The 27,516-nt window shown below is 41.4% G+C and overlaps 2 protein-coding genes across 5 annotated transcripts; both read right to left on the reverse strand.

The window, feature by feature from the left end:
* Positions 1 to 847: 847 nt before the first annotated feature.
* Positions 848 to 8,247, reverse strand: slc35e4 (solute carrier family 35 member E4). 3 transcript variants are annotated; one of them, XM_084935117.1, is made up of 3 exons: positions 8,069 to 8,247; positions 6,540 to 7,153; positions 848 to 3,760 (listed from the first exon to the last, which is right to left on the reverse strand). In XM_084935117.1, the coding sequence occupies exons 2-3, from the start codon at positions 7,132 to 7,134 to the stop codon at positions 3,222 to 3,224; spliced, it is 1,134 nt and encodes a 377-aa protein (XP_084791243.1). In that variant the 5' UTR covers positions 7,135 to 7,153; positions 8,069 to 8,247; the 3' UTR covers positions 848 to 3,221. The 3 variants fall into 3 exon arrangements, with proteins under 3 accessions (XP_084791243.1, XP_084791244.1, XP_084791242.1); XM_084935118.1 differs by lacking the exon at positions 8,069 to 8,247 and adding an exon at positions 7,263 to 7,567; XM_084935116.1 differs by lacking the exon at positions 8,069 to 8,247 and having other exon boundaries at positions 6,540 to 7,255.
* Positions 8,248 to 9,966: 1,719 nt separating this feature from the next.
* Positions 9,967 to 26,567, reverse strand: osbp2a (oxysterol binding protein 2a). Of its 2 annotated transcripts, none has more exons than XM_084935113.1 (14): positions 26,047 to 26,567; positions 24,978 to 25,183; positions 18,121 to 18,371; positions 17,815 to 17,983; positions 16,963 to 17,131; positions 16,806 to 16,872; positions 16,586 to 16,723; positions 16,241 to 16,486; positions 16,015 to 16,135; positions 15,778 to 15,881; positions 15,129 to 15,224; positions 13,362 to 13,546; positions 13,034 to 13,251; positions 9,967 to 12,700 (listed from the first exon to the last, which is right to left on the reverse strand). In XM_084935113.1, the coding sequence occupies exons 1-14, from the start codon at positions 26,205 to 26,207 to the stop codon at positions 12,561 to 12,563; spliced, it is 2,271 nt and encodes a 756-aa protein (XP_084791239.1). In that variant the 5' UTR covers positions 26,208 to 26,567; the 3' UTR covers positions 9,967 to 12,560. The 2 variants fall into 2 exon arrangements, with proteins under 2 accessions (XP_084791239.1, XP_084791240.1); XM_084935114.1 differs by having other exon boundaries at positions 16,963 to 17,083; positions 26,047 to 26,560.
* Between the last annotated feature and the right edge of the window lie 949 nt (positions 26,568 to 27,516).

Here is a 27,516-nt window from a genome sequence, read left to right on the forward strand (position 1 = left end):
CCTTGTGGGTGCCAGAGGAGGAGGGAGAATGGGCAGACTGTTCGAGCTGATAAGAAGGCAACTGTAACAAAAATAACCACTTGTTACAGCCAAGGTATGCAGCAAGGCACCTGTGACTACATATGACATATCAGATCTTATATCAGATGGGCTACAACAGCAGAAGACCAAACAGGCTGCCACTACTGTGAGCTAAGAACAGGATACTGATGCCACGGCCTCGTCAAACATGGACAACAGCAAATATGAAAAGCGTTGCCTGGTCTGATGAGTCGTGGTTTTGTGTAAACAACATCAAAACATGGATCTATCCTGACTTGTTTTAATGGTTCAGGCTGCTGCTACCGGTATAACGGTGTGGTGGACATTTTCTTGGCACATTTTGAGCTACTTCGCACCAACAACACAGCCTACCTGTGTATGGCTGATCACGGCCATCCCCTCATTCACATCATGGATGTTCAGATGACAAACCTGCAGTAACTCTGTGATGCAATCATATCGATAGGAACTAAAATCTCAGAGGAATGTTTACAGCACCTTGTTGAATCTATATCATGAAGAATTAACGCAGTTCTGAAAGGAGAAGGGAGTCCAACACAGTACTAGCAATGTGTGGCTAATAAAGTATCCAATAAATGTATTTACAATAGTTAAAAATGCTAATGTCTTCTAAGATAGAGTTAGACTGTGTTAAGAATTCAGTTTAAACTCAGTTACCCAACCTAAGCATATAATTACATCAATTACAAAGGATGTGGTTGGTCTCTCTAACCACAAAACAGGAAGATGGTGTTGAATTCATTTCAGATATGAATGCAGTTTCAAGAACAAGGCAATTCAGAAATGAGGTGTTTGGTTTTGTTATTTTATTATACCAGTCCATTTTTTTCTTTTCATACATTTGCAGGTCACGTGTACATGGATGAGCCATATCTTTGCCCGTAAACAAGAAAAACACCAACAGCATTCATCAAAACTGCATTCTCATCTACAGTATGTCCAAATAAGGCATGAGGCAGACATTTCATTCCTGAACCAGTATAGTTTCAACCAGTCATATGACTATAAAATACATAACAAAATAAAATAACTATTTACATCCAACTAGCTTCGCAAACAATCAAACCCAGAATGCACACAGGAACTGTAGGCTTTTTTTAAGCGGCGTCTTCGTACCGTGTCAATGCAACAATTGCATTGTTTTTTTTATCTTCTCCAGACTTATAATCTTCTCAAACATGACAAGAACAAGTAGCCAAACCTGCCAAACAGAGCTGAGACTGTGAAATTAGATCATAAACCTGCAAACCAACTATAGCTTACCGATTATTAAATTGTCAAAATGTATATATGAACTATTTTATCTGTGATCGATCTCCCTCGCTGTGGTTTCTTTATGACTATTGAAAAGCTGCTTGATCTCAGTCCTATGAACGCAAGGGGGCATAAGTCCTGTTTAAGAGTTGAGGTATTCAGTACAGTAGCCTAAAACCAGTGAAATGATCTGTTGAACATCACTTTTAAATGTGAGTGGTGTTATTAAGAAATATAAAACCAGTAAAACCATACACACTGCAAAAGAAATTAAATGCAACCATTTTCAACTAATCATGGAATTATAAAAGCATCTTACACGTTTTGAGTAATTTTCATGAATGACATCCTTGAAATGTTATTCAGCTGAATCAACATGCGGCGTTGTTTGCTTTTATTCTTACAGTGAAACATGCTGAAAAAACTGGTGTGTCATATTGAGCCTTTTTCCACGCAGAGCTTTGTTGTTTTCATCTTTTGAGAGCTCACATTGTACGTGAGCATTGGTCGTATCTGGTCACTGACAGAACAGGTTTCACAAGACAAAAGAAAAAAGCAGAGAGAAAAAAAGCTTTAAAGTAAACATTTGGCATACCGTGCATGTAGGAAGGTGTGCAACAAGCATCCGAGGACATTTTGGATGCTTTCTGGAGCAAAGGCATGCAAGCGTCTGCTTTAACACACTCAAACTTTACATGTATACAGCTGCAAGACACTTGAGGACCAAATTCCACAGCATTAAACCCCCTCTGATTATTGCTAAGGCCCTAAAAAATAAATATTTTCTTTCATATAAATATCAGAGGGGGGCTAAAATATGTCATAATAAGATGCTTTTTAAATACTGAGAGTGAAAATGGAACACTTTTTAAAAGAAGTCAGTTTCTCTAAGACGTGCTGGCTTAACAATGACACAAAGGTTAGGATTTAAGAAGCGACCTTAAAGTACATCTCAAGTCTTTTTTTTTTTCCCCTCCTCGGGTCTTCCAGAGGGAAAAGCCAGCTAAGGTTGAGTGACACTCCTTAGAGACCTTGTGAACCTAATTATCAGTGCGCCGTTGTAAAAGTTGGAAATAATTGGACTAGCTCTACAGAGACCGTCTTTCCAGGTTGGTGCGAGAACAAAATTTAGGCCTGAAGTGGAAAGCCACACTGACGTTCCTATAGTAGGGCGAAACACAGCCTCTTATTAAAAATGTGCTTCAGGAGAGGAAATGTGATGTGGCATTGCACAGAAGTGTCAGCTCTATCCATACTCGTAACTTACCAACACTCACAACAGCAGTGCCTTTGCCTTTATTTAACAAGCTACCCACATTACATGTCTACATAAAAAAGCTGCCAAAAACACCCAGTCCCTTACCACAACAGGGCCGGGAGAGTGTCAGGTAACAGTACCATAAATATAGCTTTTTATTACAAATTGTGCCCGCTCAGATCTGAGGCCCCGCCTCCCCCCTCCATCTATGAGGCTTTACTATAGCGGATAATATCCACAACAGACACCCAAAACGTTGATTAGAGCCCTCTGGATACGAGAACATTTTCACAGTGGAGTAGTAAGAGTGACAGTGTGAATACCTGATGAGGTATCAAAGAGTTCAGTGTGCTCATGCATGCATATACCGCTATAGGCTATATGTGACACGGATAAGGGCAAAAAAAAAAAATGTTACCTTCATTGTGAACCAAAGAAATATAAATAAATAATAATAATAATAATAATAGTACTACTAATGCAAAAAGGCAACTTTTCCTCTCTGCAGACTCCAGTTCTGTGTGAATAGGAGATAAATAAAGTGGCACAGTGAGGAAGTCAAAAAAATTTTAAAAAACATCTGTCACTGTTGGCAACACTATAGCTGTATAAAGTCACACACTAGGGTACAACTCCTCTTTTCTTTTCAGTCCATTTTGTCTTCCTGTTTTCTGTCTGTGCCCTGATGATGGGGATGATAGGTCTTATCAGACGCACTAGCTTTAACAGAGTCTTCTCCACGTGCACTGTGAAAATCCACTCGTACGGAGCCTTTTGCTTTGGCCCTGCGTGCATCCAGGTAGCTAACGATAAATTCTGAGTTCTGATAGATGAGCATGCCAGACAACGTGAGCACTGCGCCGGCACAGCTCAGGGCCGACAGTTCGCTGCCGAAGAGCAGTTGAGACAACAGCAGGTTTCCCACCACGCTAAGGTTGCCGAGGATGTGCAGAGTGACCGCCGAGGTGAGCGTGATGACGCAGCAGCTGGCCAAGTTGTACATGACCGAGCCCAGGCAGCTGAGCAAGATGAAGATCCACAGGTGGCGGTCGTAATGAAGCGGCGACTCAAGCATGGCCCAGTTTTCCAAGGCGAGAGCAGCTATGGCCAAGATGCAGAAACTGGGAATGGACATCAGGTACAGCAGGAACACGGAGTTGATCTTTTCCTCCTGAAGTAAAATACCTATAAAAACAGACAAATGTACACAGCAGTTACAAACAGAACACACTACTTATTCCCATACAGAAAACAGAAAACTAAGCACTGCCCAGCTGTGTCAAAGTAAAGATACTGAGGCACAGCTAACGGTGTCACAAGCTAAAAAACATGACAGCAGTTCTTTCAATTTAATAGTCCCACACATGCTGTAGGTGCTGGAGATGCTGCACAATAACACCAACGTGGAGCTGCAGGTGCATCAACGGTCTGATGAGACTGGTGACGACAAACCCCCACCCCAGCACATAAAGAGTTGCGTATACAGAAAAGACATGTATACAAATGAAAGTACGCAGAGGCTTTGCAATAGAAAGAGGAAACACTTCAAGCTTATCTAGTCACATCAATGTCCTGATCTGTACTCATTCAGGGAGAATTAGTTTATCTGGTTTACTTTATATTTACATCTGTAATCTCTCTGTGACAGCTGCATCTGTTGTAACAGCAATGCTACACACACACACACACACACACACACACACACACACAATTCAAATGGCTATTACCCTTCAGTCTGTCAAAATGTAATAATGTGTGTTTTAGGCAAGCTGGAAAAGGAAGTCAACACTGAAGGGAAGTTCCTTTAACGACCACTTAAAGCAGTACATTCCAATAGACTCTCATGCCAAAAGTTGCTGAAAATTACAACACTAAACCACATGTTTACAGCCTGATATAACCAGATACATTTCATAGTTTTTATTTTCATAACATCGCAGACAGGTGATGATTATCTGCTGTGCCTCACTGAGCCGGAGCTTTTACACCATGCTTGTGCTGTTCCTACTTTTTGGAACATGTTTAAAAGTCTACTAATGTTTTGGTTTGCTATGAGGTGCAGAGCATCCCAGAAGCTTGTGCATCAGCTGTGGTAAGTGGAAAATTAGTGCTTTATTAGTCTAATTAGCAAATATCTCTATCAGTGTGTTGCAGCACAATGCTGTATGGACATAGCATGCTAACAGAGCCTGCTAGCACTAACTGACAGGTTAATGCTCCACTCTCTCGTCCATATTTGGTCAGGTCTGGCTCACGTGACAGGGGCCAAATGCTAACCTAGAGCCTTTAAAATGAGTCCAGTGTGGTAGTTATGTCCAGCCTTTATATACAGTCTATGTAGTTACCATGATGTGTGAGAGCAGCTGCAACAGGCAACAAAAAAAATCTGTATTACTGTAACATTCCCCATTACAAAAGATACTTTTGCTACCAATCGATTCAGACATATTTCCTAGCAAAAACACAGGGAGTACTTTCATAACAGCAGGTCCGTGTGATTTTATGTGCGTGTGTGTCCATCAAAAGGAGAGCGAAAAGTACGTCAGAAGCTCATTATGCAAATCTCCTTATTGGGAAATTTGTGTAATACGCCATGATGTCATGGAAAATCAAACACATTACTGTTAAACAACAAAACAAAACTCTAAATGCTGAATGTTTTTTAAAAAAATGCCCTAACAAAGTGTGTCAGAGTACAAAAATAAACTGTTGCAACAACATGCGTAAGAGGCTTAAAATAGCTTCTTGAAACATGAGACAACATCTGAGGGCATAAAATTTTAGCCATGATTAAAAATAAAATGTTCAGGACATCGTTTACATATTACATCCCAAAAGCAAAAGCAGGACCTACATTTTCCTTCCAACATTTAAACAAAGCAACAAGCAAAAAACATCTGCAATTTGTTAAGAAGGGATTTAAAGTGATGACCCCTGAGGTTATGAGCGTGCCTGTACCTCTGCTCCACCAGGAACAAAGTGTGCAGCATTACATTCCTCTGAGCAACCTGCATGTCTGCTTCTGCAACAGACTAAAGACAGGGCCTCTCTTTATACGTGTGTTTAGAGACTCTTTTTGTCCCTCTCTGACAACCACATTCTTATGAAGACTGATGACGTTGCAGAAGCTAAGCTACCGATCTGTGGCGCAATCGGTTTGCAGCTTTAAAGCAATTTATGTAATGAAAGCTCCAGTGAGAGCTCAGAACATTAGGTGAATGAGTACACCGGACAAATGCAGCGAGGGCAAAAGTTAGTCCACATGACATCAATCTAAGAAAGGAATCTCTCGCATGTTTTTTCAACTGAAAGACATTCATTTTTACCTCATTTAGATAATCCAATCACGAACTTTAAAGTTCTCTTAAGAATCATTTAAGATTTAACAAAATCAAGCAACAATCTGGCCTTTATTATTATTTTGGGGGCATTTTAGGTCTTTATAGCTAGATAGGAAAGTTAGAGAGTGAGGGACACACAGGACTGCAGAGAAGAACCTGACTGATTTGCAATTCAAAAACTTCTCAGTTTGTGGTGGATTTTCTGAAATGTTGACTGTACAAAAAGCTTATTCAGTAAATCGAAACCTGAGCAGCAAATGTAAAGACGATAAAATCATCTTCATAATGAAATTAAAGTTTATATTAGAAACCAACATAAACATACAACAGATCAGCCAGCCACTGGGGCATACCACAAAAACATATGTGTTTATTTATCACGTTCCCCTAGCAACTGAAAAACCAGCCAATGTGCCATTCCACCTTAATGCTAGGGTGCGTTTATGAACGGAGAAGTGAATCACCAAATTTCTAAGAAGTTCCAGGACCGCAGACGGCTGCAGTGTCTAAAATGCTCCCTGATGTCAATTGGGTTATTGTTTTCTTTAGCAACGGGACAAAACAACATGTCAGTTTCCCAGCATGGCAAAACGGGACAGTGATGCAGAGAAAGCGGTACTCACTCTGCTGGATGGACTTGACTCCTCTCAGCATGGTTGCTGCGAACACAAAGAAGCAGCCAGTCTGATCGAACTGGACCTCTCCCATAATGCTGAAAGAGGCTCCCAGGCAGATGGGCATCATGGCTGTGTATTTGATGATGTGATGCTGCTTGCCTAGGATCAGTGTGGAGATGGCCAGGGTAAAAAGCGGGGTGGTAGTGTATATCATTTGTGCAAATGACAGCTGGACATAGTTCAGACCCATGTTTCCAAAGGCGATGCTGGCACAAAACGTCAGGCTCAACAGGAACACCTTACATTTTGCGCTGGGGGTCAGGTCCTGCTCTCCGACCCCTCTGTGGCGGATCACCTGCAGCTTGATCAGGCCGTAATCCACCACTATGGCTGTCAGCATGTGCAGAGCTGACAGCAGCAGAGGGTACCTGAAGTTGTAAACGGCAAATATCCATTTGTTGAGACTGGAGATGGTGGTGCCGGTCACCAGCCAAACAATGACAGCTGACAGCAGATGGAGCATCTCTGCGGGTGGCCTCCTCCTCCTCCCTGTCTCTTGCAGGGTCGCCTCGCATTTTGAGAAGCCATCGGCGCTGATCATGTTCTTATCATTGTCCTCTCTGTAAGGAAAACACATGTTCAGCTCGCACCTCTCATCTCAATCACAAATGGATGATAAAACAGGCTGAAAGCTGCGAAAATAACCGAGAGGCAGCTGTTTTTACCCACTCTGCGGTCTTTTTGTTGCCCAGTAAAAAACAGAAGTGCGTTTTTCAGCACCGCCTATAGACACGTGTTTCTGTTTTACATGACGGCCTGATTGTGTAACACACCCCTGCGTTGGCAATATGACATTATCCAACAGTAAGACAGCCGGAGGAGAGGAGCTCGGGGCGGGCTGGAAAACCGTCCGCGCCTTCCCACACACGACGGGGAATGACTGGATTGGTTATTATTATCCCGACGTGTAGCAAAAGGACCGCAAGTGACGAGCCAGTGAGCTGTAAACACGATGAGGCATGCTGTGCGCCTGTCATTTAAAGCCAATAAGTATTAATCTACACATGAAATCAGGGGAATTATGTTTTTTCCCGTTTATGCAGGCGACAAATAGCATCTTTTTCCCAGCTCTGGAGAAGCAGAGCGAGAACCTGACATCAGAAGCGACATATAACGCTAAGTGCAGCGCACTCTGACAACATTTCATTCATGGCCCTGAGCGCTTTAAATTTAACAGTTTTAGCCAAAACAGAGGGGTCGACAGCCTCACACAGTTTAACAGTAATGTGTTTGAAGTTATCTGACCTCTACTGTGGACTGGCACTTGACACCAGACGGCTAAATGCCATTATGCTCATGCTAACGCTAGCTAGTGACTCTAAACCGCAGTGTTAGCTAACAGCAGGTTGTTAGCTACAAGAATATTAAGGAAAAAAGGAAACACCCGTTTATCCTACAGGCTTTGCGACGAGTTAGAAACCAATTAGATACACCTCAGAGATACTTGATCAGAATAGGAGCTTCGCCGCTTTTACCTTGTTCTGACAGCATCCCCAAATCTCCGTCACTCGGTCACCAAACTGTCAGCCGAGCCGAGCCGGGCGGGTGGTGTCATTGGACGGTTCACTTAAAGGGCAATGCTACTGTTTTTAACGGTGTTCGTGTACTATGTCATAGACCGGGAGTGTCACACTCATTTTTAGTTCACGAGCTCCGTCTAGCCCAGCCAGCTTAATCCTAAGTGGGTCAGATTGGGTCAGTTAAAGAACTGAGTAATTGAATAAAAATAGTACAGCCTAGGATTTAAAAAAAAAAACCTGTGCACGACAGTAGTGCAATAATAAGTAATATGTACTCTATACCAATCTTAAAAACCGGCTGAAGGTGTATAACAAAAATAATTGTGTAATCTTATGCCTGACAGAAGTGCTCACCAGTCACAGAAAGAAGAGTTGTTGTACAGTTTTATAGAGAACAGTAGGAATGATTCTCACACCTCTCTCACTCTCCGATACCTTGATAGATGGGTATCAGTTCTTTTTGAGTTATTACTCTCGCTATATGCATATATATAAAGTACAAAGGATAAAATTGAATAGAGTTCCTATTTGAAAAGCAAATGTGTTTGGCACAGCAGTGCATTCAGACCATGATTGTGCTTGCTGAAGGTGCCGGACAGGATAGGTTAGTTAATTAATAAATAACTACAAATTCTGACCTTACGCCTCAAAAATCTGATGCCACCATCTCAATGTTGCAGCAGAAATCAATACCTAACGAAATTTTTTCAGAGTTCTACTGTAAAGTTTGGTGATCCTGTATAAACTGTAGCTTTAGCTAACAGGAGTGCCATCTATTGTGCTCTTCTGCTTCTGTAGCCCATCTGCTCTAACATGTTGTACATTCAGAAATGCCCTTGGGTGCAGCAAGTGGTCATTTGACTTACTGCAGCCTTCCTTTCACTTTGAAACAGCCTAGCCATTTCCCCTCTGACCTCTGGAATTTAAAAGGCATTTTCACCCAGAGAACTGCTGCTCACTTTATATTTATCAGACCATTTTCTGTAAACCCCAGAGATGGCTGTGTGAGAAAGTCCCAGTATATCAGCAGTTTCTCAAATACTCAGATCAGCTCAGACCAACAACCAGCCACATTCAGAGTCACTTAAAATGTCTTTCTTCCCCAATCTGATTCTTCACCGTGTCATCTTCACCATGTCTACATACATGCATTGAACTGCTGCCAGGGGCTTTAAACTTTAATGCACATGCAATTGCATGACAGTAGATACAGTGAGCGTGGAAAAATGTTGAACACTGTTGCATCTGTCAATCACAGGCTGCCCATCATCTGGTTTGTAAACGATTGCTGATGAAATGAGAAAAATAACTGAAATCAAAACACAAATTTATGTTATCTGCCAAATTTGTAAGAGAGCATCTTTCACTGGGGCTTATGAGTTCAGTTTTATTATAAAAATCTTGGATCTTGGGTAAGTCTTCAGGATGTACTTGGAGGCATGTTTTTACACCCCTGCTCTACTCTGTGCATTACTTCAGGTGCTGCTGAATGAGTTAAAGGTTAGTTTGCATGTGCACTTGTAAAATATGCAAATGTCCTTTCCATGACTCATCGTCACCATAGCATTGGTAAAACAAAACAATCACACTTGCATGTTTAATATTTTTTTTCTAAAGAAGGTGGAGTTTAGAAATAATGCTTTTGTAGTTTGTAGGGTAAACCTCGTAAATCCATGTAGTTCATGTACGAGTGACGGTGAGCACATGAGGAAATTCAGTTATTTACTTTTTATTTATTCTTTTCGAGTAAACAACATTAGTTAAACAACTAATACATTTTTTATATGTTTTTGTAGATCAGGACAGTTGCTTTGGACTCAAGAAAAGCTCCAGACAGAAATACCCACTTTAAAGCATTGTGACAAACTCTGTTTTCTTCTTTATTACCTGTGCTTTGTTTGACAGAAGATTATAAAAACCACTGGCAGTAAACAGTTGCACACTGGCAGCTTTAAGTCTTTATTTGAGCTCAAAAATGTAAAATTTCTGAGGCAGTCGGGCACAAAAGGTGTTTCAGTAACAATCCACAAACAGCTAGCTAGGTGAAGAGGCCTAGTGCACAAGCAGTCTAAAACCATGCATAGCTATACTTTGCTGTGGACTTTAAATTATAGAACATGTCCTGTCAGGTAAACATGACATTGTGCTTTATTTGATCAACATTTCATTGCATCATTTATGTACGCTTATAAACATAAGATTCATTATTTAATTTACCTAACATCTCCTTAGCTGGCATACAATCATGACTTGTTATGTATACATAATAGAGATTAATATATGACAACATGGATGTTAAAGCACTGTATATCTTCTTCAAATGATACTACGATTTTATTTCTAGTATATTCTAGCTATTTACAGGCCAAAACCAAACAGGCAGCCATATTTGTGCATCATGCCCCGCTGTAATACACAGTAAACTATAAATAAACAGATTATAGAGTGTATTTACTACCAATTTACACAAGTGCTTTCCGCACAAAGACGTGAGCAAGTGTAATGTTTTGAGTGATATGATGAAATAATGTTAATACAACTTAATATTTGGGCTGAATAAAACAACTCCCTGATTGGGGAGTGTTGTTTTTTTTTTAAATCACAAGTGACCGTGCAGGATTTCTTATTGCTAACATAATGCAAATGAAGAACAATTTTTAACATACAAATAACTACTAGAGTCATTTGCAACCATTTTAAGCAAGGGAACAGGTTCATTGGTACTTGCCACAATGGTAAACCCTGATAATGGGTAAATTCAATTTTAAAAACAATTACTCAGTTGAATTTACCTGGAGGTATACCTGCAGAACCGTTTTAATCTGTGCAAAATCTTTTTTGTTTCAATGAGGGGGTTACTGGGGAGTTGCTATTCTGTTACATAATTAAGGCTAAAATTGCCACCAGCAGCAATAATATCCCTTGATGAGGAAAATCCCAAGATTAGCATATTTATACTTACAACTCTTACGGTTTTGTTTCAAGATATTTGAAGGGGTACTCCAGGTGCTTCATGTACTACTTCACTTTTACAAAGTCTGGGACTTTATAAGAACCATCTCTGACAGTGTCAGTTGTGTTATTGTTGAGACCTGCTGAGAAATAAGCTGCAGCTTATCCCAGCTCTGGCGGGATGAGAACTGGTGGACACCCTGGGCTGGTCGCCAGTCTGTTGCAGGGCTAACACATGGAAACAGATAACTAACACTCACATTCACCTGAAGCTATTTAACCTTTAATCATCATTTAAAAAGTTAAACTGATGCAGCAGTAGCAGCAACATCCTAAATTTTAGTCCTTGGTAATGGCGGAGCTCCAAAAATCCTGGATCCTACACTGCAACTCGATTTTCCCCTACCTGGTAAACGTTTGCTGCTGGATCCAGACCTTAAAATCAGTCCATTGCAGTTGACTCATTAGGCATTTTGATGTGAAACAGCAGTTTCTCTGGAAGAAAAAGTTAAACCTGTCCAGATGACTGCTGTGGAAGAATGAGTGTGAGTGGGACTAACACTCCTTTCAAGCTGTTTACAAGTGTTAGCAATTGATTAGGGAAGCCCCTGGTGGCAATGAAAATAATATCATGCAATCTAATGAGCTGGCAGTTTTGTCTGATATGAGGCAAAAACCTTTCAGCATCTTCAGCTTAAGCAGACTTTTTTGAATAGAGAGTTTTATATAGAGTCCAAGATGAGATTACACAAATATGTTGTTTTAGTCATTTTCTCACACTCAGGCTCCTCCAGGGTCAGTGAAGACATTATTCAAGTGCTTTCAGTGGGTGTGTGCTGCTCTCTGCTGCTGACTTAAATGTAACAGTGATGGAGGTGGACATACTATAATTTCAAGATTATGGGAGACAAAGCATTTATCTGTAAAAAGATTTGGTGGAGTGACTGTTCTTTAGAGGCCAGTCAGACAATAACTGTTAATCCTTTCAAACTGCAGTTTGTGCAGTTTTGAGAAACAGATTAATAAAGAACACCAAGAAATTATAGGGATTGGTCTTGAAGTCTTCTAGCACAGAAGAAGGCTTTGTCCTGCTAAATTTCTTTTGAAACCCAGCATCACTGGGAGATCTCAGCAAGTTGTGCCAGTTTTGAAGAAAATAAGACATTCTAGGTCTTCAGCCTAGAATTATCCCCACACACACACCTGATCACGTGTGTTTCGCAGAACTACCTTTAGTGTACATATTATTCGCAGCTCTTAACTCTCTTATACTGAGGCCATGCATTTTTTGAAATGCAGATATAACAGAGCAAGAGCAAGTAAATTAGGAACCAGATGTTTTTGTGCTTGAAAATCCCTGGAGAGATTAGCTGTCTCACTCACTCACACATGTACATCCAAACTCATACACACAACTCTCCATCCTTCAGAGTATCCTTAAACCACGAGGAAACGCTCAGCCTGGCTGATGCTGTGGTGCAAGAGGCATGTTGTCCTAAAAGATCTGAGGACACTGGCTCCAGTCTTGTCTTTCTTTGGCCTCCCAGTAGCCGCCTTTGTAGATAAAAATGTTATCGCCTGTCTCGTCTGTCCTCTTCTCAAACCACAGTGGCTGGTAACCCTCAATATCTTGCCCTAAAGACAGAACATATGTGCTCATTTTCAGGATATTGCAAAGTTCTTTCTTCATAGACTCTAAATATTGTAAAATTTGCCAATTACTGCAAGTTTTTGTCAGGTTTTGTCAGCTGTTGACCAAAGCTAAAGATCAATAGTCACTCATTTTATAACAACAGAGCTTTCACCTGTGCTCTGTTTCTAAATAAGGAAAAATCTGTTATTGCTATGAGCTCACTGCAAAATAAAGCTCTGAACAGCTGCTCGATCTGTGCTGAAGGTTGGCACAAATGATGCAAAAGCCAGAAAAGTCTTTGTCATCACTGTTCTTGTTCATTTCCTTGCACTCACCCTCCTCCAGGGCCTGGTTAGCTTGCGCCCTTCTTTTCCTCTCCAGTCTCTGTCGTTCCTCTAGACGTTGCTTCTGACTGTTGGCTTCATCCCACAGACCAGCCTCCATCAGCCGCTGGTCTGGCCGCAAGCGACTGTCAGTGGGTGCGACGCCCTCTTCTGGCTCATTTAAGGTCAGCGCCAGAGAGGAGAAAAAGTGCATGTTCTCTGCATTTTCTCTGGAGGACGGATTAGAGAACTCAGTGTGACAAAAGATGCAGACCGAAAAGGAGAAATAGCACACCGACACACTCAATCATTAAGATGGAGCACAAAATGTATTACATACGGAAGGGGATATTTCTTCCACAGCAGTTTGGGCGGAAGAGTCTGATAAACCGTCTTTTGTTTCCCTTCGGAGCCTCCGCATCCTTGGCTGCTATCCACTATCTTGGCACTTTCCATTTTGTCATCCCAGGTTCCGGACAGGATGTAATGAGCTGTGCCCTCTCGGTCCTCTACCACTCCTGTCACCTAAAAATAACAAAGAACATAGCACACAAGAAGAGATCAGCCCTCATCAGGGTCTTTAGGTTTTTTATTTACTTTCTTTTTTTAAAATCCCTTTTAGTTTCAGTTTTTGCTGTTTGAAAATGTCCGACTATGAAACTGCATGTGCACTAGCTAATGACATGCGACTGGGAAGCCATATGAGAATGAGAGCGTGGTTGCATACCACAGAAACAGCATTACTGGGATTTATAAAATATACCTAATTAACATCATCGCCTGTGATAAGAATTTATTTTACCCATTTATTTTACCCTTACATCCTGCCAGTACCTTAGATGACCTCCGAAATCATGTGAAAAACAGGTGGACAGCCAGCTTTTCAGATGGGGTCAAGTCTGCCCGAGTCTGACCCAGCTGATCCTCTCTTATTTCTTCTTCTTTTAATGATCCTGTTTTCCTATTCGTGTTAGTTACTTGTTCTATGTTCTATTATGCAGTGTGAGAGAATACGAATAAGCAGGTTATATAACCTTATTCACTTAAGTGTTTAAATTAAATATGTTTAATCATCTGTTTTGTGTATGACTGTGTTTTTCATATTTGTGATGGTTCGGGGTGTCTGGGGATATCAATGCCCTTGCCGAAGGGTAGACAGCCTAGAGTGACAGTTGAAGGTATTTTCTTTCGGGAGTGATTCAGGAATTTTTTAGGAATAGAAAGAAGTTGTCATAACAAGGATGAAGCTGGTTTCTCTCTTTGTGCAAGCAGTCGTATCCCTCTGATGCATCAGCTCTGGTTAAACCTGACAGCTCAGTCTACTGAGATGTAATTTCCACAACATAAAGTGAAGACACAAATCAGCACTGGAAATTAGTAGAGCTGTTGCTGCTGAACACTGCTGCTTTTCTCCATTAAGGGGGATTTTCGCTGCGTGTTACTGGTTTTAAGGCTGGCAGAAATAGAAAAATAACTCATGGAAAAAGAACCATGAAAGGCAATTTGGCGTTCCAAAGGGAGATATGCTGCTAGATGGAGTTTTCAGCCATGTGTTTTGTCTCTGTGTAACCTCTTGGGTTAGAAGAAAAGGCCTACAGACCGACTGTAAGACTATATTTTACTTTAATCTCTTCCCAGCTCTCTGGCTGTTGGTTCTTGCTGAGAATATTAATAGAAATATTGCAATCTTTTACTTTTAATATTTCTTTCATCTTTTTTTAGCTGTTGTTTGGTTCAACGTACTTAAAATGCGCTTTAAATGTATTTAATTTATCACACATTTTTTGCCACCCCTCCTGAATTTTGCTGCCTTTATGATCTTTAGTGCTTCAACACATCATAGCCCTCAAAGAGAGGTTCTTGTTCTGTTAGTTTGACACTTTGTGCCCTCTTTTTTCTTATTTCTCCAGCTGTAAGGTTGGTAATCCTTGTTTTAAGTAGGTTATCCATTTTTTCAATATTCAATATTAGTCAATATTAGGAGAAAGTTGTATCTGTTAAAACAGCATTACAGATTCTCTCTAAAGGGCTTGTGTAGCAGTAGACATTCGGCAAATGTAAGACTGTGTTAATGTTGTAGTTGTCTATTAGTTCATCAGAGACTTACTTTGCGCGGGACTTCCCTGGAAAAGTAACTGTAGGGGGAGAATTTAAGACGACAGGTGTCCTTGGTTGTGGTGTTTACAATGTCAATGTCCCCAGACTGCCAACAAGAAAAAAAACAGATGTGACTTAAAAGTGTACAGTGACTAAAATTACTTTCCTTCATGCATGGAAAAAAAAAGAAATTTTGCTTTTGTTTGCTGGATGTTTTCCTTATTTCTTAAGGAAATTACTTTCAAATCAGTTGCTGTGGATCCTGTTTAGGCCTACCACTTGTTCAGTTTCCCCAGATTTTTTTTAGGGATATGCCAAGTTTCAGCTAATATTGTCACTGTTGGTCCAAAATTATTATTTTCTGCCTGTCAAACTGTGTTATTTATATATTTTTTTAAAATAGATTTGACTAAAGAGATTTAGAAAAAAAGAAATAGAGATGCAATTTAAATCCCTTGATTCAGGTAGTTTTTTTTATCCTGGAGTAATTCATAGGTCCATTTTAACAGAATAAACAAACAAGCATAAAAAATATTCCTCTGAACATGATAAGCTACAAAGACTAGTCCACAAATGAATGAGAAAGAAGCTAATGCATAAAGAAAAAATGTAAAGGACCTTCAGAAAGCTTTGCGAACTACTGTCCACGAGGAACACACCTGATCAATCCAGAGCTTCCCTACAATAATATTGTGCACTGTGGAAGTCACTTTGCTCCACACATAGTGGTTTCCATTCGAGTGGAACTGCAGGTGAATGTTTCCTATGGTAAAAAAGAAATGCATACAAAACATCACACAGACATTTCAGTGTATTTATAAATCAGATCTCAGATGTAGTAGCATTTGTGCTCATATAAAGTGACTGTCATCGTGAACACTCTGACTGCTTCTTACCTAACGGCACCACTGAAATATATTTCCCACGAAATTTGCTGTCAATAGTGATATGCTGCCACAGGGTCCATCCTCGCTGTGATGTCACATGGTGGGCAGCAGCTGGTGGGTGATGACTAACCTGAAAGTGAATATAAGCACAATATGTTGGGTGTTTGCTCTCCTCTCCATTGTTTATAAAATGTGATCAAAGACGCATAAACACAGTAATTAAGTGTTTCCTTGCCTGCTCACAGATGGAGCGATAACCATACTCATCCAGCCGATCCAACTCATAAGTCTCCCCCAGCAGAGGGTTGAAAGGCTTGGCTGTGCGATGGACTGTGGTGGAGTAGGAAGAGACAGAAAAGGCAGCCACCAGGCACATCTGCTCCAGGGACGAGTCGCAGCGAGCGGCCCGGTCCAGAAGCTCACTGTACTCCAGATCCTCAGTCAGACGCTGGAGCATCGACAGCGGCTCGTTGAAGTTTACCTGCAATCGCACATTTCATACACATCTAATTAAGTTCCCGCCACATTAAGCTTTGACTAGAGCTCATAAGTGGGGAATGCAGATTTGTCCACTATTTACAGGCATGGGTATCTTAGATAGATCTTTCCCAATGCAATTTTTCATGATGCTCCACAGGTTAAGGGAGTAATTTGGTTTGTCAGGAATACGGCTGCGCCTTGTTCTTCGTAGCTGCATGTGGTTTGCGCCTGAGGTGTCCTGTAGAGAAAAGGACAAGCTAAGATGAATAGGGCTACTCAGTAAAGTGTTTTTCATTAATATCCGTATTCTTGTGACGTACATTCTCATTGTGAGTCCAGTCATTGGGCACGCCTCCACTCATCATACTCTGATTACTTCCTGAGCGCCTAAGTGAAAAAAACAAACATTAAAAACATTCACAAAAATAGCTCAGCGGGTTAGACATACAGTAACTGTGTAGAGATGATGCCTCTCACTTGTGCTCTATGTTACCAGTAGCAGTCACAGTTATGAACGCGGGTGAGTCCTCCATGGCATCGAAGAACTCTGCCTCGTCATTCTCGTCGCTCACATCTCCCTCCTGGGATCGCTCCACGCCTACGGCAGCAAGCACAGGACAGGTCAGCTGAGAGTCCTGCACATCCTCTACAGCCACACAGGAAGTAGCAAATAATGGAGACTAAAAAGACTTGCATGTTTGCTTCAGGTAATAAAACTTTCATTAATACTTGCCTCAAAGCGGTATGAAGAAATTGTTTAACTATTAGTAGCTTCGTAATGTTTGCTTTGCAGGTTGCTTTTAATTGACATGAGGCATTTCACATAACTAACATATAAAGGTCTTATTTACCTTTATAAATGTTATTTACAGCAGTTAATGATTGTAGGTGTTGTGTGTTCACACTCTGTGCACTGCAAAATAAGGCCTTCCAAGCTCAGAGACACATACGCACAAGCCCAGGGACGATTAACAAACACTGAAGCTACACTTCAACATCAACATTGGCCGCTTTGTTACTTTTGTGTGCAAAGCTCAGGTTGTAACCATTAACCTGTTAGCATAATTTATACCAAACAGAAAAAATGTGCTCCCAAAGATTAACACTGATCACAAAAACAGTAAAACATAACAAACTACATCAGAAAAACCAAAAATCACTAAAATAATAGTTTACTTGGTTACTGTAGTTTCTTATGCAGATTGTAGATAAATATGCTTAAAGAAAGGTTAAAGTCTAACTCAAGTAACCTGTCTGTGCACCACCTGTTGAAGAGGCCCATTTGCTCTTTGGTGACACAGGATGTCTGGGAGACAGACAGAGTCTCACCTGTATATGAGGTGGGATTCTCCCTCCAGGCTCTTTCTAAGCTGTTGTGCTGTTTGGCTAACTGTTCGATGGTCTCCTCCAGATGGTGACGCTGTTCTCTCTCATGCTGCAGGGCCTTTTGCCACCTCCGACTGTGAGATTCTGCCACGTCCACAAAGTCACGACAAGCCTGAGGTGTGAACACAAAACACATCAAAGAATGCGGGCGGCACCCTCAAGCTCTATTCCCCCTTTGTTAAAAAAAAAGCATTTCTGCTAGCCTCCCATTAGAGTGGCTACATACTGGGGGAGAACTGAATGGCTCACATTGATCATAGCATTGGAGGTGATGCGAAAGAGGGTGGCTCGCTCATTAACGGCTTTCACTTTGTCTGTGCTGTCAGTGGATCCACGCAGGTCCTCGAGTTCACTGAGGGAGCGCTGGAGGGCAGCACCATGCTTTCCTATCAGCTCATTACAGGTGCTCAGGTCATCTAGCTTGCTGGCCAGAGTCTTAAGCACCCCTTGGGTTAGAGTACGATCCTCCTGAGGTACTGGGACTTCATCCCCCGAGTCATCTTCAAACACACATGCACAAAAAAAAAAAAAAATAGAGCCAGGACAAAATTTTATTCATTTACTAAAACAGCATCATTAGAGGTTATTACATGTAAACAGAGTGGGTGTTTGTGATGGTGTAGTAAACAGCACACTGGGATGTAATGGCAGATTGAGAAATGCATTTAAAATTTAGATCGAGACAAGCTGAGAGAGCATTAATGGGGACTGGCTAGAGGAAGATATTAACACTTCACACCCTGATCCACCACAAATCTTCCTCTCTACAACACTGGAAAGCTGTGAATGAACACTGTTGCCCTGGAAACGTAGGTCTGTGCAATCAGGAGGCAAGGCTATTTTTAGAGGAAGAAGGAGAAAAAAAAAGATGACGCACTACCCTTTTCTCCTCTGTCTCCCCCTCACTATCTCTCTCTGTACCCGTTTGCTGGGGTGAGCCAAACCATCAGTCTGAAGCTTTAATGGAGGAGTGTAAAGAGACTGGGCTAATTACAAAGCATCATGGAGAGATTTATGACAATGCTTTTACCTGAAAGTATCTCATTTACAGTCCCATTTTCACTTATGGAAAGTTAGGCGCAACAGTTTTTTGTACCTCACTTTGCTTATATATGTACACACACACACACACACACACACACACACATATATATGTGTGTATATATATATATATATATATATATATATATATATATATATCGTTGTCTCGTCCCAGGATGAGACAACGAACATCCAAGAATACATTGGGAAGATGGCCCCAACTGACCGAGTGCTCAGTGAATACCTCAGGCAGCAGAAACCCAAGAAAGAGGAGGGAGACGAGGAACCATCATGGAAGGACAGGCCCCTGAACGGTATGTACTACCGGCAGATAGAGGAGGTGGCTGATATCCAGAAATCCTACCAGCGGCTGGACAAAGCTGGACTGAAAGACAGCACAGAGGCACTAATCATGGCAGCACAAGAACAAGCTCTGAGTACAAGATCCATAGAGGCTGGGGTCTATCACACCAGGCAAGACCCCAGGTGCAGGCTGTGTAAAGATGCCCCTGAGACAATCCAGCACATAACAGCAGGGTGCAAGATGCTAGCAGGCAGGGCATACATGGAACGCCATAACCAAGTGGCCAGCATAGTATACAGAAACATCTGTGCCGAGTATAACCTGGAAGTTCCGAGGTCAAAATGGGAGACGCCCCCAAGGGTGATGGAGAATGACCGAGCTAAGATCCTGTGGGACTTCCAGATACAGACGGACAAAATGGTGGTGGCTAACCAACCGGACATAGTGGTGGTAGACAAACAGAAGAAGACGGCCGTAGTGATCGATGTAGCGGTTCCGAATGACAGCAACATCAGAAAGAAGGAACACGAGAAGCTGGAGAAATACCAAGGGCTCAGAGAAGAGCTCGAGAAGATGTGGAGGGTGAAGGTGACGGTGGTCCCCGTGGTAATCGGAGCACTAGGTGCGGTGACTCCCAAGCTAGGCGAGTGGCTCCAGCAGATCCCAGGAACAACATCGGAGAGCTCTGTCCAGAAGAGCGCAGTCCTGGGAACAGCTAAGATACTGCGCAGGACCCTCAAGCTCCCAGGCCTCTGGTAGAGGACCCGAGCTTGAAGGATAAACCGCCTGCAGGTTTATCCTTCAAATATATATATATATATATATATATTAGGGGTGCAACGATACTCGTATCGATATTGAACCGTTCGATACAGTGCTTTCGGTTCGGTACGCATATGTATCGAACAATACAAAATTTTTAATTTATTTTATCAACTTTCCTTCTGACGATGCTGTCTGTGTTGAGAGCTCAGTGGATCTGCGCTCGACAGTGCAGCCTAGGCGGAGTAGTCGAACGCAGATTCACTGAGCGCAGGGCAAGCTAGCAAGACAGAAGCTAAGCTCTCCTTGCAACATGGCAAATTGAACCTCCCCCACCCTCATTCAGATCTGGCGTTTGGAACTATTTTGGTTTTCATGTGACATATGACCCTGAAGGTAAGCGCGTCATGGACTAAAGTAAAACAGTATGTTGGATGTGCCACACAATGCTCAATTACATTGGTGGGAACTAGTGTGTTAGCGCAGTTAGCTCGTTAACGTGTTGGCCGTCCAGCCCCACGCACGGGGCGATCCGCAGTAGCTCGTTAACGGAGATTTGTAGTGTTGTGGCGTTAACGTCATTTCAGATTAACGCTGACAGCACTAGTGGGAACACAACGAATATGACTGCACATTTACGACGACAGCATCCTAGTGCAAAGACAAGTGGAAGCAGACAAAAACAACAAGCACGCATGCTACAAACTTTACCCGAGTCATTTAGACAGCCGTTAGCACATGATTCTCCTTATGGGGACCTGATATGTTTAATATGCTGCTGAGAATATAGCCCAGAAGAAGCGTATAGTATAGCTTTTATTTTGGAAAGAGCCATTTCTCTGTAATAAACTCTCTTTTCCAAAGATGAGTGATTCCTCAATCAAATATATTTATTTTTTTTATTACTTTGTTGTTTCAGCAACATTAAATTTAAAAACTGTACTTTTGAGTTAAAATATATATTTATAATTTTAATAAATGACAAATTAAAAAGGCATGAACATTTTTTTTTGTATCGAAAAAATATCGAACCGTGACACCAAAGTATCAAACCGAACCGTGAATTTTGTGTATCGTTGCACCCCTAATACAGGGAGTGCAGAATTATTAGGCAAATGAGTATTTTGTCCACATCATCCTCTTCATGCATGTTGTCTTACTCCAAGCTGTATAGGCTCGAAAGCCTACTACCAATTAAGCATATTAGGTGATGTGCATCTCTGTAATGAGAAGGGGTGTGGTCTAATGACATCAACACCCTATATCAGGTGTGCATAATTATTAGGCAACGTCCTTTCCTTTGGCAAAATGGGTCAAAAGAAGGACTTGACAGGCTCAGAAAAGTCAAAAATAGTGAGATATCTTGCAGAGGGATGCAGCAGTCTCAAAATTGCAAAGCTTCTGAAGCGTGATCATCGAACAATCAAGCGTTTCATTCAAAATAGTCAACAGGGTCGCAAGAAGCGTGTGGAAAAACCAAGGCGCAAAATAACTGCCCATGAACTGAGAAAAGTCAAGCGTGCAGCTGCCAAGATGCCACTTGACACCAGTTTTGGCCATATTTCAGAGCTGCAACATCACTGGAGTGCCCAAAAGCACAAGGTGTGCAATACTCAGAGACATGGCCAAGGTAAGAAAGGCTGAAAGACGACCACCACTGAACAAGACACACAAGCTGAAACGTCAAGACTGGGCCAAGAAATATCTCAAGACTGGTTTTTCTAAGGTTTTATGGACTGATGAAATGAGAGTGAGTCTTGATGGGCCAGATGGATGGGCCAGTGGCTGGATTGGTAAAGGGCAGACTCAGACCCAGTCCGACTCAGACGCCAGCAAGGTGGAGGTGGAGTACTGGTTTGGGCTGGTATCATCAAAGATGAGCTTGTGGGGCCTTTTCGGGTTGAGGATGGAGTCAAGCTCAACTCCCAGTCCTACTGCCAGTTTCTGGAAGACACCTTCTTCAAGCAGTGGTACAGGAAGAAGTCTGCATCCTTCAAGAAAAACATGATTTTCATGCAGGACAATGCTCCATCACACGCGTCCAAGTACTCCACAGCGTGGCTGGCAAGAAAGGGTATAAAAGAAGAAAAACTAATGACATGGCCACCTTGTTCACCTGATCTGAACCCCATTGAGAACCTGTGGTCCATCATCAAATGTGAGATTTACAAGGAGGGAAAACAGTACACCTCTCTGAACAGTGTCTGGGAGGCTGTGGTTGCTGCTGCACGCAATGTTGATGGTGAACAGATCAAAACACTGACAGAATCCATGGATGGCAGGCTTTTGAGTGTCCTTGCAAAGAAAGGTGGCTATATTGGTCGCTGATTTGTTTTTGAATGTCAGAAATGTATATTTGTGAATGTGGAGATGTTATATTGGTTTCACTGGTAAAAATAAATAATTGAAATGGGTATATATTTGTTTTTTGTTAAGTTGCCTAATAATTATGCACAGTAATAGTCACCTGCACACAGATATCCCCGTAAAATAGCTAAACTAAACTAAACTAAAAACTACTTCCAAAAACATTCAGCTTTGATATTAATGAGTTTTTTGGGTTCATTGAGAACATGGTTGTTGTTCAATAATAAAATTATTCCTCAAAAATACAACTTGCCTAATAATTCTGCACTCCCTGTATATACATATACACACACATATATATATATATATATAATACCATTTATGTTCATTTTTTTGCATAAGCACTTTGAAGATTGAATGATGCACCTGCTCACAATTCTGTGCTCTATTAAAGCTTCTTATGCAGTATAAAAACAGACCCATATCTATAGCGAGCAATAAATGCCAAAACAAACAACCCAGCTTTAAGTTCATGTAACTGCTTCCATCCTATGCAATGAAACTTTTCTAGGTCCTGCTGTGCTTGAAAGAAAACCACCTGCCTATGTACGGGACATAAACTACTTCAATCTAAAGGGGCAAAGAAATGAAAACAATCAGGGCAAAGTGGATTAAGAACGTCTCTGGAGGAGAAGATTAAAAATGAGAGGGTGAAAAATCCTTCAGGCATCTGTAATGGTTTCATGACCCACATATATATAGAGAGAGAATAATCGCACTCTACTGGTGGAGCTCAAGGTGTTAAGACGCTATGAATCTGCGATCTGAGGCCATCTGCCATCCGATGTTTTTATACGGAAGTGCTCGGACATAGAATAACAGTATACATGTAGGGCAGAGGGATACTGGTCTAGTCTGTGCACTGACTGGTTATTTTCCACACAGGACTTTGGAGAGTTCAATTGGTGACTCATCGTTGAATCATTTAAAAAAAAAAAAAAAAAAAACACCCACAGGTGATAGCGGGAGCATCAATATGGACACAGTGTGGGAGGAGAGAGTTAAAAATCAGGGGATGCACTGTAAGCTTCCTCAGCATGGAAAAACCATTTAAAGTCTGACTGTGTGTGCTGAAAGCCGGCTCCAGGACAGGCTATTTGGATTCATCCTCACGCTTTCATCTTGTCTTCAACACCAGCGGGAAACATTATTTTTTCACAACACACCTATTTATACATATTTCAGAGGAGCCTAAAGATTTTAGTAATAGCTATTATAAGACAGACAGATGCTGTTCTAATCGACTTTTAGCCAATTAATTTGTCCCGCTAATGAGCCCAGATGAAAAAAGCTCACTCGATAATAATCTATAATCACATCACACCAAAAAACACAAGGCACTGTCTCTTCTTACACATGCACACAAGCACATCAGCCACAGCTGTGTGAACGACACATAATATATAGAACATAAATCTATGATGAAAATAATTACCCAAAAACATGGAGCAGCAGCACTTTAAGACCATTTCTGGCAGTCTTAAAATGCATAAAACAGTGTAAATGGGCTAAGCTCTATATTTGAACCAGTATTTCATGTACACCTAACACATCAGTCCTTCCGAGTTCGAACATTTTACACAACATTTTTGGGTGTTGCAGACCTCAAATCGAACTAGGCAACGTCCACAGAGACGGTTGACGACGGCTCTGCTGTGCATGTGCAGGGACTGCCCAACTTACTGAACTCCATAAACATAAATCTATGATTACTAATGCATACATGGATGCAAAAAAAGCATGCAAGCAAATGCACGGCGACTGTCTCACTTCTAATCCTGCCACTGGTAATATAATGAGCAGGCTACTTACAAGGTGACACACTCACTGAAAAAGGCTGCCCTCGTGTCTTCCTATTGTCCACAGAGTGTATAGTGGAAAAATATTTTCAATGAAAATGCTCACACCCTCCTGCTCTCTCTTTTTTTTTCTCTTACCCCTCCTGCTTTCAGAAAGGGGAGGAGGAGTCTACAGGAAGGTCATTTCATTCAGCACTCACTGTCGTCATAGTGAAGGAGACGGGGAGGGAGAAAGGAGACAGCGTGGTGGGGAGGGTAGGTGGCGGTAGCTGCATGTGTGATTCTGCATTTGTGTAAGACAGAAAGATGCTCTATTTGTCTGAAGGTAAAAAAAAAAGGGGGTATTAGAATGATCATAGCTGAAGGTGAGGTGTAATTTAATATGACAAGATTAAATACAGCTTCCTCTTTTTACCTTTAATCACACCCCTTGCCCCCAACGGACTGTTCTCATAAGGACATACTGCCACACTGCCACCTTGTGTCCTTCTGTTTACATAACTATAAAATCAGCACAGAGAATGTGTAGAAATATAATATGCATTTAGGAAAATGGGTCTTGGTTGTGTCAGCCTGCATTCAGGTTACAGCTAAAATTAGTTTGACTGCTTCAGAGCTTCTCGGCTGAACCATGCTGTTCCTTTAAAGTGCAAATTCTGGGACACTCAGTGGGTGTTTTTGTTTAAATTCCCCCCAAAAAACCCAAACCCCAAAACAAAAACAAAAACCCCCCATAAAATAAAGGTACCATGACAGAACAGTAACACTAACACTACACTAAAATTTACTGTCCAAAAACACGAATCACAAAGAGTATAAAATGCCTGTCTCACCTGAGTGATGCATGAGGAGAGTGGCGTTGGCTTTGGCCTGTTGCAGTGCTGACACCCATTTCTGGCACTCTCCCTCGGATGTGGCCTTCAGGTGGTAACTCCGGCCTCCGCTGGTTAACACTAAGTGGCAGGTGTCGCCCACCTCGATGTGCGCCGTCGCCAGGGGAATTGTTCCCCGACAAGTGTGTGCCATCTCTGCCTGAGTCCTGAGGGGAATAACAGCAGTGTGTAACAGCAGAACAAAAAAAAAAACAAAACAAGAATACGCCAGCCTCTCTGCTCAGCTCCATGCTGATGTGCCCCATTTACAAAATGGAGCAGCTCCATTTTTGACTTATTTCAGTTTTAAAAGAGTCGCAATAAGTGTCATACCAAACAAGTTTAAGTTTCCCTCAGGAGACAACTCGGGACAATATGTACTGTAGGTTAACAATGAGAGCTTTGCCTATCTATCTATCTATCTATCTATCTATCTATCTATCTATCTATCTATCTATCTATCCGTCTCTCTGTCTGTCTGCCTATCTATCTACATAGAGAATACATATAAAATTATATGAATACTATGTTATATATTATTAGTTGTATTATGCTAGGGCCAGTCCCTCTAGAAAGACTAGACTGCTGTTCACTAGATAGATATTTATTACCTTATTATATATAATAATGTAATAATTAATATATCTAGCACTCTATTATAGAATATAATACTATAGAAGACTTCTATGATATGATATTTCAAGAAATATGAATTTCCTGTTGGGATCAATAAAGTTATTCTTAGAGACAGCATCTATCTATTTATAGATAGATAGACGTAATAAGTGCTATTAGACACCATATTTAAACTTATATAGGTTTTAACATCGTTCACGGGTCATCTCATTGTAGTTATGACTCATGTGATTTTCATTTATTTATTTATTTAGGCTGCTGTTACTAAACCTCTTCCTCCAGATAAGGTATGCAAAAAAGTTGAATTTCCTCTTAAATAAAAATAATTTCTGACATGCTGCTAACAGCTTCCATTATTATTTCTGATATTATTAACTGAGTAAATCACCGTCACCTGTAGTAGGACAGCAGGCCGTTACTGAGCACGAACCACCGCCTCTGGTAGCCCTTCAGGTAGTTGGTCCATTTAAAGAGCCAGCCTTTGTGGGTATCCACGGACGGGAGGTGCAGCCCGGGCAGAGTCGGGGAGGGTAAACTCTTCACCAGCTCGTTCATTTGCTCCTCTCGGCCGGTGCTCCGGCGGGATGGACGGAGGAGAGTCGGTGCAGTTTCAGTGGACTTGCTGCCAGTCAACAGCTGTACCGATAAGCTAGCTGCGAGTGAGCCAGATTATTGCACTGCAACACTGTACCCTTCGCTTAAGCTACTGCCTGCTTGCAGCTGTGTGGTGATGAGGCAGTGTGCCCCTCCACCCGGACACACTTTGAAAATGTCGGCTGTTTCAGGAGCCAGGGTGGAACAACAGAGCATATTATTGCACGAAACTACTCAGAGGTTGCACTTTGACTGCGTGCAGGGACAGAGGTAGAGGATGTGAAGGAGGGGGGGAGTGATGACGTCCTTCTCGCGGGGTTGTAGCATATGGATGCGGGTTTGTGTGTGCGCGCGTGCGCGTGTGGCATATGGCATATTTCTACATCGCTGCAGAAAATCATTGCAAAACCACCGAATCACATTTAATCCGCGCGGTTTACAGAAGTCTTAATTTAGAAATTGTTGTCGGGGTTGTGAGCTGAAACACACTCCGGAGGCAGAAGTTTTATAATTCAGAGTTAAAAGATTACTTTCTCTATGGCCCCTCAGGTGCACTGCGAGCGTGAAGCCGAAAGAGGACACCGTTGCTTCTTTACGTGGCTGTCAGGGGCGTTTCCAGAGTTTATTAAATGGGGTGGGACTGCTGTAACAGATATTCAAGCTTATATGCAGTCCTCTTATTTTATATTGAGTATGTCAAGAAGCAGTTTTTGTTTTCTTCTTCTCTTCTGTTGTCACTTTCTGTCTCATGTTGCCTTCTTTGTGATTTGTCCTGTCTACATTCATGCCACCTGTATTGAATATAATCATAGACTTCCTTTATTCGCAGGCAGATCATCGTCTGCTTTTTGTAGTCCAGTGTTCTTTATATTCCTTCTGTGCTTCTGGATGTTTCATAGAATTTGCATGTTGCTTGCTCCTCATTTGGATTGTTTGTTGATGGTGTCTGATTCCCTGTATGTAACCACTGCCTGTTTTTGATTAAAGTTCTGGATTTTTGGACTCTTATTCTATCTTAGAACAATAGGTGGGTGCTCTTGCTCCCGCAAGTCTTACAGAATAACAGATCCTTTTATTTAAATATTAAGTAAATTCTTTTTTTTGTTTTGTTGTTGTACTGTTTGGATCTTTAGCCATCAGAATTGTTGTCTTAAGGCCAAGAAAGATGCCAAGCGGATTTATTTTACCTAGTGGATCATCATGGCCTGGCATATTAAGTAAATTCTACTAAAATGATAATTGTTTTGCATCAAAATTATTTTTAAGATGA

Source organism: Perissodus microlepis, chromosome 7, assembly GCF_051167445.1.
Source record: "Perissodus microlepis isolate ML-2025 ecotype Zambia chromosome 7, ASM5116744v1, whole genome shotgun sequence".
In the NCBI taxonomy this organism is placed as follows: domain Eukaryota; kingdom Metazoa; phylum Chordata; class Actinopteri; order Cichliformes; family Cichlidae; genus Perissodus; species Perissodus microlepis.